We start from the raw sequence: 12857 nt of genomic DNA, 5'->3' as shown, positions 1-12857 counted from the left end.
AAGTACCTATGAATATGCAACATTTATATACATGATTAAATGAGTACAACATAGTTTGTATGAGGAAAACAATAATCTAGCTATAGTTGTTGTACTGGCCTGTTGTTGTTCAAAATAGTGCTATGTTATTACTATAGAAGACCCGAGCCCCAAGGAGGCATAGTTGATAGTTGTGAGCCTACAAGGCAGAACCGCAGGATGCATACATCCCGTTTATTTCATCACTTTGGTTTGAAGCCTATGGCTGACATCATTGTACTTACTCTTTTGCTGACGAACCAAATTAGATTTTTAATTTTGAAGTTGATTTTGGGATTTTTTTCATCGTAGTTTATTTTATCATTTAGGCTACCTCCAACAATAGAGATAGAAGCATTCTAAAAACAACTTCTTCAATTGTCTAGCTCATAGCAAATAGCTCATGATACAAATGACCCTATAATTCATTCTCACTTGACATTAAAATATGTATAAGAGACTGTCTCTTGATTAAGAGATAGCTTTTATCTCTCTTGTATTATAAATTGTATAGCATATCTTATAGATAGGTTATAGATATCCATTAGAGCTGGCCTTACGTGTGAATCACTGTGAAAAGAATATATAAAAATATTTCCCACAAATTAGTTTCCTTCTACTAGTAAGATATTTCGTTTTTTCTTCTAGAAAGCGAAACTATGGGAGCCTATGTTGTGCCAAGAGGAGTTGTTCACCCTGCAGCTTGCCAATCTGATCATCAATCGACAATCTGTCCGACTATCCCAGGCTATTTCAGCTAATCAGCTGGTTATGAAGCCTGTGTGAAGTGTGTGTGCATGCGCGTGCGTGTGTGTGAGTGAAAGTGTGTGGAACATTTGCCATCTATCTTTCATTAGCACAGGCAAGAATCATCAATTTTTCAACACTGAGTATATGCTAGTACCATGCTAGCAATATATGAATTTTATGTATCACTTGAACAGACACATGGAGCTTGGAAGAGGAAAAGAAAAAAGAAGCATCTCACTTATGGTGATCACCTTTACACCAAAATGACAGTACTTCTGCTTTCATTACCCAAAAATATCATGTCTCAAAAGAACATGAAACTTCCTTTCTAGAGAGTAACAGGGAAAACTCAAAGCATCTCTTTACATGTATCATTGTTCGAACTCCCAACTATTGCTAACCGCTCCTGACAAAAGATCACAAAGATTCATTTCTCATCCAATCTTTCACACTAGTAACTCAGAGGCCACACTCTATTGCGTGGCCCTATACCACCTATACCCTATCAAATGGAAACCATCGATGGCTCTTTTCTTTATGGTCTTACTATCTACTTCTTTGGTAGCCCTCATTCTGGTTTATCTGTTTAGTGTTTCTTTGCTCAAAGAGTCCTTCACTATTTCTTTTCCTTTCAGATATGCTTCTTGAGTCCTGGTATGTGTTGTTGTATCTCCCATAGAAGCTACCCCTGTTCTTTGATGGAAAATGATTGTTATTACGACTACAATTGCCCCAACTAGAATCCGCCAAGGCAGTACCCCAACCAGAGTAATTTTTAGTCCACTCGTTCCAAGATTCATGATTTGCTCCCCAACTCAAGTTGGATCTTGAATTTTCCTCCCACTTGTTAACTTCAGCTGGCTTGTCTACATAAACGTTCCAGTTTCCGGACTGATTCTGACAACACTTATTATTTAGATCACTTTTGCCTGATCCATCAGCTGGGAGTAACTCATTATCCATCTCAAATGGCAGCTGTACCGTATTCAGGTCAGTGACCAACTCAGGGTTGATCTTGCAAATTGTGATCAACCTTGTCAATGTACATATTAGGGTCTGACAAAGGTATGTCTAAAGGTTGACCATGGTACTTAGCCCAGAATCTAGCCTTTGCATTCTTAAAATTATCAAAGGCTTCCGAGTCATCCCATTGCTCTATGTTCTTATACATTGAGACATATTTCTTGTTTTTGTAAAACCTTTGCCAAGAAATGCCACCAACATAAATGCAAAATTCTCTTTCCCATAATGGGATTGGGTGGCAACTGTGTCCTGCAAATAAAACAATATTAGATTCGTTGTAGCAACATAATGATGTTGGGAGGTAAAATGTTTATACAAACAGATAACTTGTAAAATATAACATTCAATTCCTTAATGGTATTTTACAGATTTAGATATCCTTCTGATTTGGGAAGGGTCACATCCTAAAATATCAGCATCCCTTCTAAAAGTGTGGGAGCAAATAAACCCAACAGTTACTTGCATTACAGGCTAAACAGAAAAAAAAAACATTCAATGTACTAGATAAAAGGGTTCAATCTCAACCCCTAAAACACTAACATTCCTTGTAACTTCTTAGGGTGAGTGAAGAAGAAGAACAAGAAAATCTTGCAAAAGGAGGTACTACCTCTGTCTAAAAATACTACTAGATTTGCAGTTCAAAATTTGAACTACAAAGGTAAATTTGAACTAAAAGGTATCTCATTAGTGAATGATTAATTAAGTATTAGCTATTGCAAACTTAAAAAATAGATTAATGTGATTTCCAAAGCAACTTTTAATAGAAAGTTTTTACAAAAGAACAAATAGTTTAGTAGTTTAGGAAGTGCGTTGACAGGAAACAAGGGGAGTTTTCCCCCTATCACATGCAAAGGAACGCACCCTAGGGGATGTATGTTGTTGCCACACAACTGCGCCTTTAGGATCTTTACCGCTTGAGGGTAAAAATGGACATTGTAGCCATGTAAGAAGTTACTGATAGCCAACTCGATATTTTGTGGCCCCTCTTTTTTCTTTAAGAGATGTGCAGTAAGCACAGCACTTTGTTTTGTTTCTCCATTAAGTACAACCTCAACCAAATGACTGTAATATGGCTAATGCAAAGTTCAGAAAGACAATTCCTTAATCTCTTATCCCTGGTATCCTCAAAAGACAAGGCTTCTTTAGTATCAACAACTTGACATGATTGCCTCTTTTGTTGCATCGGTGTTTTAGTGTGGTTTCTACTAATTGAAGCTCCTACTATTAGCCTAATTTTAGAGAATAACTTGTATGCATATTAGCATAGCCCCACCTTCCATTTCCTAGAATCCTACCCATGCCACATTAAGGTCCAAGTGAGTTGGGACCCCATGTAATTACGAAAGAGCTAGGACAGTTACCAAATTCAGCAGTTTTCAACAGATGCTAGGCAGGTGACGCGGTAAAATGCATGGTGGTGTCTAGTGCCTAGTTAGCAACAATGATCAGAATGGAAACTATGAGCTAGGTCATAGATTGGCACCTAGTGAGATTCAAATAAAGCAGTAGTGCACCCTGATTCCTGAATATGTTTCAGCATTTATATTTCTTCAAGTGGATAAGGAGAGGCGCTATTTTTTAAATTGTCAGGAAGCAAAAACCATCCTAAATAGTCACTATTTCCGTTAGACCGTTACAGATTATTTTGGTGGGAAGCGAAGAATATCCTAAACAAGAAGTACATCATCACTACTACTGTTACAAATTCTTGAACAGATGGCACACCACGCTGACTGTGGTTGGACCAAGTGACACTTGTATTCACAATGTTTGCACATAAGTAGTTGGCTAATTGCAATACGATCACAACGCTACCATAAACTACAAATTGGTACTTGGTAGTCAAACAAAAGTAGAATTTTCTGACATTTTAGATATCATATTTTCAAAATACTAAGACAAATTAAACCAACAAATATCCTAATGGTAAACGAGGATGCAGTAGCAACTCTGGTTCTAAGCTTGAACTGACTGCATCACAAATACATAAATACGGTCCACCATCTAGAACATTTGTGGCATTGTTAGGGTGGCAGAAAGTAAAATGATATGAATGTATGCCCTGATTTCCAATCCATAGAAAAATCATTAGTCAACAAGAAACTACCAGACTTAAATATCTAGATCAAAAAATATGTAACCTATTCTTCCCTAACAAATCACCATTTGAACTAAATCGAATCATAAACGCAATCCAATAAGGAGACACAAGCAACCAATCAGTCATCCATACCGTCGTAATAAGGAGGAGGGGAAGGCCGAGGTGGAGGCCGGTCGCGGCGGCCCCTTCTGTGCCATGGCGGATGGCGGTTCCAGTTCCCCTTCGCCGGGAGAAAGGAGCACCCGACTCAGAATAATTCACCGATGGCCGCTCTATTGCTCTCAACGGCACAGTGTTCCGGCAACCGGAATGCTAGCTCGCCATGGGGCTACAGCTACGCCTACTTGCCGCGAGATTGCCAGATTGGGCGCCGCCGCCTTCGCGCACAGCGAGAGGAGCACGAGGCGACGGCTCGCCGGAGAGAGATAGCTAAAGCATTAATTAAATTAAAGAAGCCAAAAGCGGAAGGAACGAACAGCTTCGTCACACTGACTCGTGGGCCCGGCCCATCGAAGGTAAGCCTCCTCTCCACGTTGTGAGTCTCACTTTGACTTAGCAGCGTCGTCTTCTTCTCCCACCTGCCGCCCATCCATCCACTGCTCCATGCTCTGCGTCGCCATGGCCGCGCGCCCCGTCGTTGGCACCACCACCTGCCTCCCACTCCCAGCACGGGCTGGGGCTGCTGCTTCCAAACCCTCCACCTCCTCGTCCCCTGGTACGGGTAGCCACGTGGGCGTGCCCTGCGAGCGCGGGAGCTCGGTTTCCAAGGCAGCGGTTCGTGGAGCTAGGTTGGAGGCGGCGGCGAGGTGCTCGCTCCTCCGCCGGCCACCCGTGCTGCTGGCAACCGTGGCTGGTAAGGGTGTTCACTGTTCCCTGCGTGTGTATTTATCGCTGGCTATCTGTTTGACGAAATGGCTCTGACGTGGTGCTCGTTGGTCGCAGTAGGGAGTCTGGTTGCTGCTGGCGCTGCAAATGCTACCGAGCTTGGGGATTCTCTGGTGAGGGAGCTCTGTTTGCCTTCAAATTTCTGTTTCCCTTGTTGCTTATCGTAAGAGGAATTTGTGACGCCTGTGTCAAGTTGTGGTTTCACTATGGTTAACAACTTAACATGCCCAATTATGCTCTATGGAAATTATTTATGAACTTTAGTCAACACTGAGTTATCTTTCATAGGGAAGTGCAATCACACATGCTGTTTCACCAAGTCCTCTGGTCCTATCTAGGCACATTTTGGATTGTTGCTATCTCCTAGTCCTAGCAAATTTGAACAGGAATATATTCCTTTTGATTCCACTGTGATGGCATATAGCTAATCCCTGCATAACGTTTTATATGATCAGCTAGGATCATCGGGGCTTGCTTTGGCTGACATTAGCATTGGAGATTGGTTTGGAAATTTGCTATATTCAGCAGGGCAGCAAGCCAATGAGGCTGTTCAGGATCAGCTGTCTGCTCTCAGTTTCACTAGGTTAGCTTTGCCCCTGCAGTGAATTGCCTGTAGACTGAGTCTTCATGCTTAGTTTCTTCCATTCTATTTTTGGAATACCCGGATATGGGGTATCCCGTGTACTGTATGTATCTGTATAGGAAAGGGGGTTCTGAATTTTATACTTCATGTTCAATTTTTTCTGACATGTTTCTCTTTTCTCCAGCTTGGCCGTAATTTTCGGTGCTGGACTTGTAACTAGTTTGTCTCCTTGCACACTCAGTGTTCTACCATTGACTCTAGGATATATAGGCAAGTATAGTGGCTACCGATATGGTTTGTTTGGTTCCCTAGGATTGGTTATACTGATGACACTGAACTGATACATTCTTTAAAATCCTTCAGGTGCTTTTGGCTCTGGCAAAGATCGATCTGAGGTATGTTCTATTATGTATAATAAAATGACTTAGAGAACTCGCATATCCAAAGCCCCATATGCTGTAACATTTGTCTACCATTTATGAAAAAACCTCCATCCATGTAATTCATGATGTAACTTGATGTGTTTCTGTTCCATCTATTAGGTTGTTGGAAATTCAGTTGCTTTTTCATTAGGACTGGCAACAACCTTAGCCATCCTTGGTGTTGCTGCCTCTTTTGCTGGGAAGGCCTATGGGCAGGTAGGACAAGGACTCCCAGTGGCTGCTTCGGGGTTAGCAGTCATAATGGGATTGAACCTTCTTGAGGTAAATTCACAATCCAATGTGAAAACTTATAAAGTGGAGCATACTGATTATTTTTCCACCTAAGTTGTTGCCTCGATTCAAATCTATGATGGGATGACGTAATGGTTCTTTTTGTAAATAATTGTGAAACCTTGTCACGGTGGTAATTCATTTCGATGAAATATGTGTATACTGTTGTATCTCCTGCAATAGTAGATATTAGCTCACTGACTTAAGCTGTTCTCTGTTCTGGTTATCTTGTATTTATAGGTAATTGAGCTACAGCTTCCCTCATTTTTCAGCGATTATGACCCTCGAGCTGCTGCAGCTAACCTCCCTTCCAGTAATGCTTTCTGACATCATTTTCTATTTCATTCCAAAGTACTGTATTTCTCATTATGTTTGTTTTAATTACAGTGAACAATATCTTGTCTTTTCCTGATAGGTGTACAAGCATACCTTGCTGGACTTACGTTTGCATTAGCAGCATCACCTTGCAGTACACCTGTTCTTGCTACACTTCTGGGATATGTTGCCACTTCAAGAGTATGCATAACAGGAGGATTCATAAGTTGCATTAATATTTTATCACCGTTTCTTAAATTTTAAAACATTAAATCTGTTTTAAACTTTAACCATAGTGTTTTTAATCACTAAAGTTAGCAATTGACATCTATGATATGCGGTGATGTTTGATTTCTTCGTGTCCAATCTATGTTACACTTGCCTTAGTGAATCTGTCTAATTGTCGTCATGGAGCATATGCTTGCCCTAGCTTTTTATTTATTTATTTTTTACATGTGGATCACAGTGTCCATTTTTCTCTCAGGATCCGATTGTTGGAGGAAGTTTGTTATTGACATATACAACTGGCTATGTTGCACCTCTTCTCATTGCAGCTTCTTTTGCTGGAGCACTGCAGGTATAGATGTCATCTGAGATATACATTTCGTTAATTATGAACAAGATAATACCAACAAAAGTGGAAATTTGATTCTCTCTTAGACTTGAGTAACAGTTTAACAGCACAAATCCTAGAATACCCACACCTGTTATTTACATTTAATGACTAATGAATTATTTTCTTTCTGTAGAGTTTGCTTTCATTCAGGAAATATTCCACTTGGATAAACCCAATCAGGTATGTGACCAGTTCTTTCTGGGTCTTGAGGGGTTCCTGATTTGTAAATTAAAAAAAAAACTGCACATTGCAATTAACTATATGCGCATTAGTAATCATTATTTGCTACCTATTAAAAAGGGAACACTGAAAATTAATAGGAGTATTCATTATTTGATACCAATCATTCACTAGTTTTATACAATTTCACTGCCTTGGTTCAAAGCACTTAAACTGTATTTATTTGGCATACTTTTTAGGAGAATATAACACATCAAATTTATCTTTTCATCCATTTAATATTTCTTTCGTAAGATATTGTCCTAAACTTCTACAATTATGTCATTTTCTCTGCACAGTTTCAATTCCTCAGATAAATTTTTATTCGTTATTTTTTAGGAAATGTCCGTAAAATACAAGCCATTCCTTCTTAAAAGATCTGCTTTCTACTTTTCTTTTGGTTAAATGCCTAGCACTGACATTTGCTTGGTAGTGGTGCATTTCTACTGGGTGGAGGGGTTTATACCCTGCTGGACAGGCTGTTTCCCGCAACATCAATGGTGATGTAGAGTGCAGATGATCGTTGGACGAGAGCTGCAGTACGAGGGTCACCATTGTTGGACATGCGAATGTATGTCAGTTGCAATGTAAAGTAGGTAATGATAAAATGCTAACACATTATGATGAACCTTTTGTAGCTTACGTAGGTGTGTGATATCTTAATCTCAGCAATCTGAATAGAATGAGATAAGTTGATGTTTTACCCCCAAATAGCTTTCATTGCTTTGAAAGAATCCACAGAAATTTGTAGACAGAGGCGCAGAGCAGAAAATAAAACTATTTCTATGCGACTATGCCCTTTTACTTCCAATTCGCAGGCTGCATAAGTCCACGATAACCAAAACAACAAGGAAAAACATATACGGGCGTACTGCTGCTACGTTGAGAAAACTAATGCCTCAATTCCACAGATAAGGACATTTCGTTGTATTCGTTAATGCTCGATTGGAACATAAGGAATTTTGAGATTGTGAAATACAACTAATCGAGCATTAATGGGAATTTCATATATGAGGACATTTCGTTGTATTCGTTAATGCTCGATTGGAACATAAGGAATTTTGAGATTGTGAAATACAACTAATCAAGCATTAATGGGAATTTCATATATGGATACTAATGAATCTGGTATATATATAAATAATATACATTAATCGATAGATGAATAGATAAATCTAGTCATGGATAAAAAGTTTTATAATATGGAACGAATGGACTAATTTCACGATTCATTTCTACCAAGACAAGGGGGCGGTTTTCTGCTTTCCAACTTCCGAATGAAGTTTAGCAGGCACTAAGGATGCTTCAGACCCTATTTGGTTGTATGATGTGCTGCTTCAATTCATTTCATCTCCCATTCTATGCTCTTGGAAGCATTACACAAAGTCGTTCTATCATTTATCATTTACAGCCATACCCCAAAAAAAGGGTTATTAACTAGTAAAAAACACCGAATTGCTCCGTCCCAGTTGCTAATTTGCTATAGTTGCTCATACCCTAGAACATTGTAATTTTTCTCCAAGATTTGGGCAAAATTATAATAGAGGTATGAACTTCTATATAGGGAGTCAAGTATACAGTTTCTATCACACAATCACACATATATTCCTAGCCCAACTTCCTTTGGATCAGTCTCTATCATCCAGGGTGGCCTGTGTATTCAAATTTATGGTATTGCGTTAGCTAGGGTACAGAAAATATTAGCTCATATATGGGTGTTAGAATATTAGCTCACTTATTCATCACAAAGTTTGTTGTTCCTTGAGATGCCCGCTCAAGGAGCACCTTCCTTGACTCAATTGCTATTCCCTCTGGCTACAATAGGAGGAGAAGAGAGAGTTTTAAAAAGCTAAAGGATACTTATGTGAACTGGTATTGTGTTATTCGGGCTTCCCATTAAATCACTACTAACCTCTTCTGGAAACCAAACGCCTGGTTGTGTGCTGCCCTCAAGAACTGCCAGAACAAATGCCGCTGTTGCATAGCCCATCGATCTGGAAATCCATTTTTTTCTTTAAATAAAAAAAACTAAAATGCAATGAAGATAGTATTGCACAGATAATTTACCCCATTTTAAAAGTTAAAACGGCAAAGTACACCAGAACTTATCAAAACAACTGCTGTAAGATTGCTCTAAATTTTAAGAATAAATTCATGGGAATTAGGCTTGTGAGTTCTGAGTTGTGAGCATAACTTTTTCTACAGAAAAAAGAGCTGCATCATTTCAAGTGTCAAGGAAAAACTAATTAGTCTGTTAAGTAGATACTCTATCAGCTTTTAAATAAAGATAGATTACACAGAAACCCCTTATTCGAAACTGAGCTGTCATCTGGACAAAACTAATGTGAAGCTTCCTACAGTACTAAAAGAATGTGATAGCTGATTTTTTTTATAAAAAAAATAAACTTGATATTTGACTACTGATATGGTAATATCAATTAGGTGATGGACCTTGAGAATTATCAACATCTCGTATAGAAATGTGTACTTACACAGAATACTTTTTATGAGAGAATAATCCGATAGTATTCCGTCCATTTGAACAATCTAAGTCTACCTGCACAAACAAAAATAGATTTGATCAAAAAGTGGTCCTCAGTAGCTACATATACTACTCTGGTCTCTGGACAAAGTTTGTGAGTAAAATTAGTTCACTGTTACTCTAGGTGTGGCTCGAGAGAATACTAGAACTACTATGCTTCTAGGCTAGCCTGTTAGCGATCTGGGCTACTAACCAGTAAACAAAAAATCTTCTTGTGTACCTATAATTTATGGAGATGGATGGTTATTGATAACTAATGGGCCTTTCTTGCTCTTTCTTTTTGTGAAATATATGTATTTTACCTTCTTATAAATGATCAGATCATAGTTTAGAAACCAAATTGTAATTATAAAAGTGAAAGAGAGGCTCATTGGCTAAACAATTATTTGAAAACTGGTATTCAAATACCTGCTCTGGTCACAGCTTGAAAGAATATGCAGTTAACACTTCAAATAGCTTGAATGGAACTAGTACTTTTAAAAGCACAGGTAAATAAAAATACATAATTACTTACTCTCATGGAAACACGCTCTCCTGCAATGCCATCGATAGCTCTAACAAACGGATAAAGAAATTTGACCAATTTTAGGACCTTGTTTTTATCCCTCAAAAACTCCTGAAGTTGAAATCAGGTATACTCAACATTAGCAATAAATCACCAGTTTAATATTATCCCATTTTCCAGATTCCATCCCATCACGAGAAAATATGTTGGTTTAACAGTAATAGAATTTCTTATATTTTGGACTGCAAAAAGAAATAAAAAAATAAAATAGAAGCTGTTGGCTAGTTAAAAATTAAAAATTCTATATTTCTTTGATTTCTGATACTGATAAAGTAACTTGATAAAGCATAAATTGAGAAGTTACACATACAGCAGGTAAAAAGTTTGCGAAGGCCTGCATTCCCCAATTCCAGAAGAAAGGAGCAGTACCAAAGCGAGCGCTGACAGTAGGGACACCTAAAACCTTATAAGCACTTTTCACTTCTGGCAAATTCCTGGAATTATTGGAATAATATAAATTTTGTTAGCTTCCTTCTTGAGTTCTAACCAAACTGGTTTTTCCTTATTGTGATAAGATCTGAAAAGTATGTAATGCTAGAAAGTGCCTACAGCAAGTAAACATCTTTCTTCCTGACCCCTTTTCCAAAATCAATGCTGAGAGCTCCACTGTAGGGCTTCAATTTTATTTCTTCTCCTGAATAAGTAATGAGAACAGAATTCATTTTTTTCTTCATAGAGAAATTATATATCTATAATTTCACTAGTAAACAGTTCAAAAGTACCTTTGTTATATGCGATTACATCCTCCGCAAGAAGCAGAAAACTCGTTGTCAATATTGTTGGGTCAGCACCACCAGAGCCTGCAGTATAATAAAAGAATCTAAAAAAGGAATTTAGCAACAGAGCATAGATTCTAGTGAATATAGGTATACAAGTACAACCACGCTTTCAATAATTTATGACTAGTTTGACTTTTATCTTTTTCAATAAATTTAAAACTCCTAACCTTAGTCTTTCAGGTTCACCAGCATCTTCACTCCTGGCAGCATGGACAAGCTCAGCAGCCATCACTGTTCCAACATAAGAAAACAGTGCATTTCGAATCAATCGAAAAAAAAAAGATATGAAGCTTCTCTAGATTATATCTCTATTATATATTTTAAAATTTTCATGTTAATACATGACATTAACAATTTGTTTATATTGCATATGTGGAAACTGTAGCCTTGAATAGATATGGATACTATACATGAATGCTAATGGAAATTGCCCAAAAAATACATTACAGTTTCTGCTCAGTGTAAATTGAGAAATAGGAAGCCAAACTGAGATGTTGTTTGAAAGAAATGTAAAGTAAGACCATTGCTCACTCCAGGATAGATGCCTGCAGCTGTAATAGCTGGGACACCACAAGCTTTTGCTTGTTCATGAAAACTTTTTGCTCTCCATGAATAGTCCGTGTCATCACAAATATCAATATATGCCGTCTGCACAAAAAATTATGAATGCCATAGCCTTTTCAGGTAAGTAACATATGACTGATTTCGACAGGTGTAACTAAACTTGTGCATTAATTTGAGGATCCGGCATGGCACATTTTCACCTTGGTTGCTATTGCTGACTGCAATACAGTGCACTCATTCTCCCTTTGGAAAGGTCCAGCAGCATGAACAACTAAATCCACATCTGAGTAAACAAATTTATTAAACATCAGAACAAGTTTGTAGATAACTATTCATATCTTTGCAAGCATCTTAATCAATTTTGGGGAATTGCATAATCAATTTAGTCATAGCAAGTTTCAACTTAAAATACACCATAAGCAGGTTGTCATTTAGTACTAACCATTTAGTGCTTCCTCCAACATTCTTGTATTGCGAATATCAACTTGGACAAACTCAGATTGGTGTCCAAGTTTAGAAGCCAAAGACTGACCTTTCTCCCTGGTAAAATATAATACTGATAATTAAAAGACTGCTACTGGCAAAATAAGCATACTCTTCTTTATATTGTCTGATCGGCAAAACACAATTACACAACGTTACAGACCTCTTAGAATTTGATCAAATGCTACTATGAGCGACTCTACATGTCTGTACTTTTTTTTATCAGAAATTGCGACGGTTGAACATGGTTATGCAACTGAACTGAAATATGCGGAGCAGGTGTGTAGCACGAGGATGAGAGGCACCAACCGGTTCCTGCCGGCGATGAGGATGCTGAGGTCGGGGCGGAGCTTGGAGAGCGCGGTGGCGGTGGATCCCCCGGCGCGGCCAGTGCCGCCGAGCACGAGCACGCGGGCGCCGGGGGACCTCCGCTGCGCGTCCGTGGAGGGAGCGGCAGATGAGAAAGCGACGGGGACCGGTGGGGTGGGGAGCGGCATGCATGCCCTCACCACGGTGGCCATTCCTCCGGCGCGGCAGACCGCGCTGCGCCGCTGCTCTGCTCCCTCCGGCGAGATTGCCGAGTGGTGTCGGTGCTCTCTGCTCGCTCACCGTGGCGCGTGCGGCTGGGATGGCGCAAGGCCGTGGTTGCTTGTTTGGTTGGGTACGTGGAAGCCGCTGGGCCGTCGGTTTGTAGATGGATA

General features: G+C 39.1%; 2 protein-coding genes and 1 pseudogene across 4 annotated transcripts; 1 reads left to right on the top strand and 2 right to left on the bottom strand.

Moving 5' to 3' along the window:
* Positions 1 to 894: 894 nt before the first annotated feature.
* Positions 895 to 4481, bottom strand: LOC102699726 (annotated as a pseudogene).
* Positions 4437 to 8000, top strand: LOC102715701 (cytochrome c-type biogenesis ccda-like chloroplastic protein 1). 2 transcript variants are annotated; one of them, XM_040529044.1, is made up of 11 exons: positions 4437 to 4745; positions 4835 to 4890; positions 5233 to 5360; positions 5545 to 5630; positions 5724 to 5755; positions 5903 to 6064; positions 6314 to 6386; positions 6489 to 6589; positions 6873 to 6965; positions 7138 to 7184; positions 7657 to 8000. In XM_040529044.1, the coding sequence occupies exons 1-11, from the start codon at positions 4496 to 4498 to the stop codon at positions 7730 to 7732; spliced, it is 1104 nt and encodes a 367-aa protein (XP_040384978.1). In that variant the 5' UTR covers positions 4437 to 4495; the 3' UTR covers positions 7733 to 8000. The 2 variants fall into 2 exon arrangements, with proteins under 2 accessions (XP_040384978.1, XP_040384979.1); XM_040529045.1 differs by having other exon boundaries at positions 4838 to 4890; positions 7657 to 7977.
* Positions 8001 to 8399: 399 nt separating this feature from the next.
* Positions 8400 to 12812, bottom strand: LOC121055787. 2 transcript variants are annotated; one of them, XM_040529041.1, is made up of 13 exons: positions 12466 to 12812; positions 12116 to 12213; positions 11874 to 11956; positions 11631 to 11757; positions 11277 to 11340; positions 11053 to 11150; positions 10880 to 10964; positions 10641 to 10764; positions 10280 to 10381; positions 9716 to 9780; positions 9136 to 9217; positions 8959 to 9038; positions 8400 to 8875 (listed from the first exon to the last, which is right to left on the bottom strand). In XM_040529041.1, exons 1-13 carry the CDS (start codon positions 12675 to 12677, stop codon positions 8818 to 8820), a joined length of 1278 nt encoding a protein of 425 aa, XP_040384975.1. In that variant the 5' UTR covers positions 12678 to 12812; the 3' UTR covers positions 8400 to 8817. The 2 variants fall into 2 exon arrangements, with proteins under 2 accessions (XP_040384975.1, XP_040384976.1); XM_040529042.1 differs by lacking the exon at positions 10280 to 10381.
* Positions 12813 to 12857: the final 45 nt, after the last annotated feature.

This window comes from Oryza brachyantha, chromosome 11 (genome assembly GCF_000231095.2).
Source record: "Oryza brachyantha chromosome 11, ObraRS2, whole genome shotgun sequence".
Lineage (NCBI taxonomy): Eukaryota > Viridiplantae > Streptophyta > Magnoliopsida > Poales > Poaceae > Oryza > Oryza brachyantha.
The sequence above is the reverse complement of the archived record's forward strand: the minus strand, read 5'-3'. Positions and strand labels throughout refer to the sequence as shown.

Excerpts from the sequence above, each read along its gene's own strand:
- LOC102715701 (XM_040529044.1), top strand. The coding sequence starts at position 4,496 with ATGCTCTGCGTCGCCATGGCCGCGCGCCCCGTCGTTGGCACCACCACC. Across the intron at positions 5,361-5,544 it reads TCTGCTCTCAGTTTCACTAG|CTTGGCCGTAATTTTCGGTG; the intron begins GTTAGCTTTGCC and ends TCTTTTCTCCAG. Across the intron at positions 5,756-5,902 it reads CTGGCAAAGATCGATCTGAG|GTTGTTGGAAATTCAGTTGC; the intron begins GTATGTTCTATT and ends TCCATCTATTAG.
- LOC121055787 (XM_040529041.1), bottom strand. The coding sequence starts at position 12,677 with ATGGCCACCGTGGTGAGGGCATGCATGCCGCTCCCCACCCCACCGGTC. Across the intron at positions 11,341-11,630 it reads CTATCCTGGAGTGAGCAATG|TGATGGCTGCTGAGCTTGTC; the intron begins GTCTTACTTTAC and ends ATGTTGGAACAG. Across the intron at positions 9,218-9,715 it reads TCTCATAAAAAGTATTCTGT|ATCGATGGGCTATGCAACAG; the intron begins GTAAGTACACAT and ends ATGGATTTCCAG.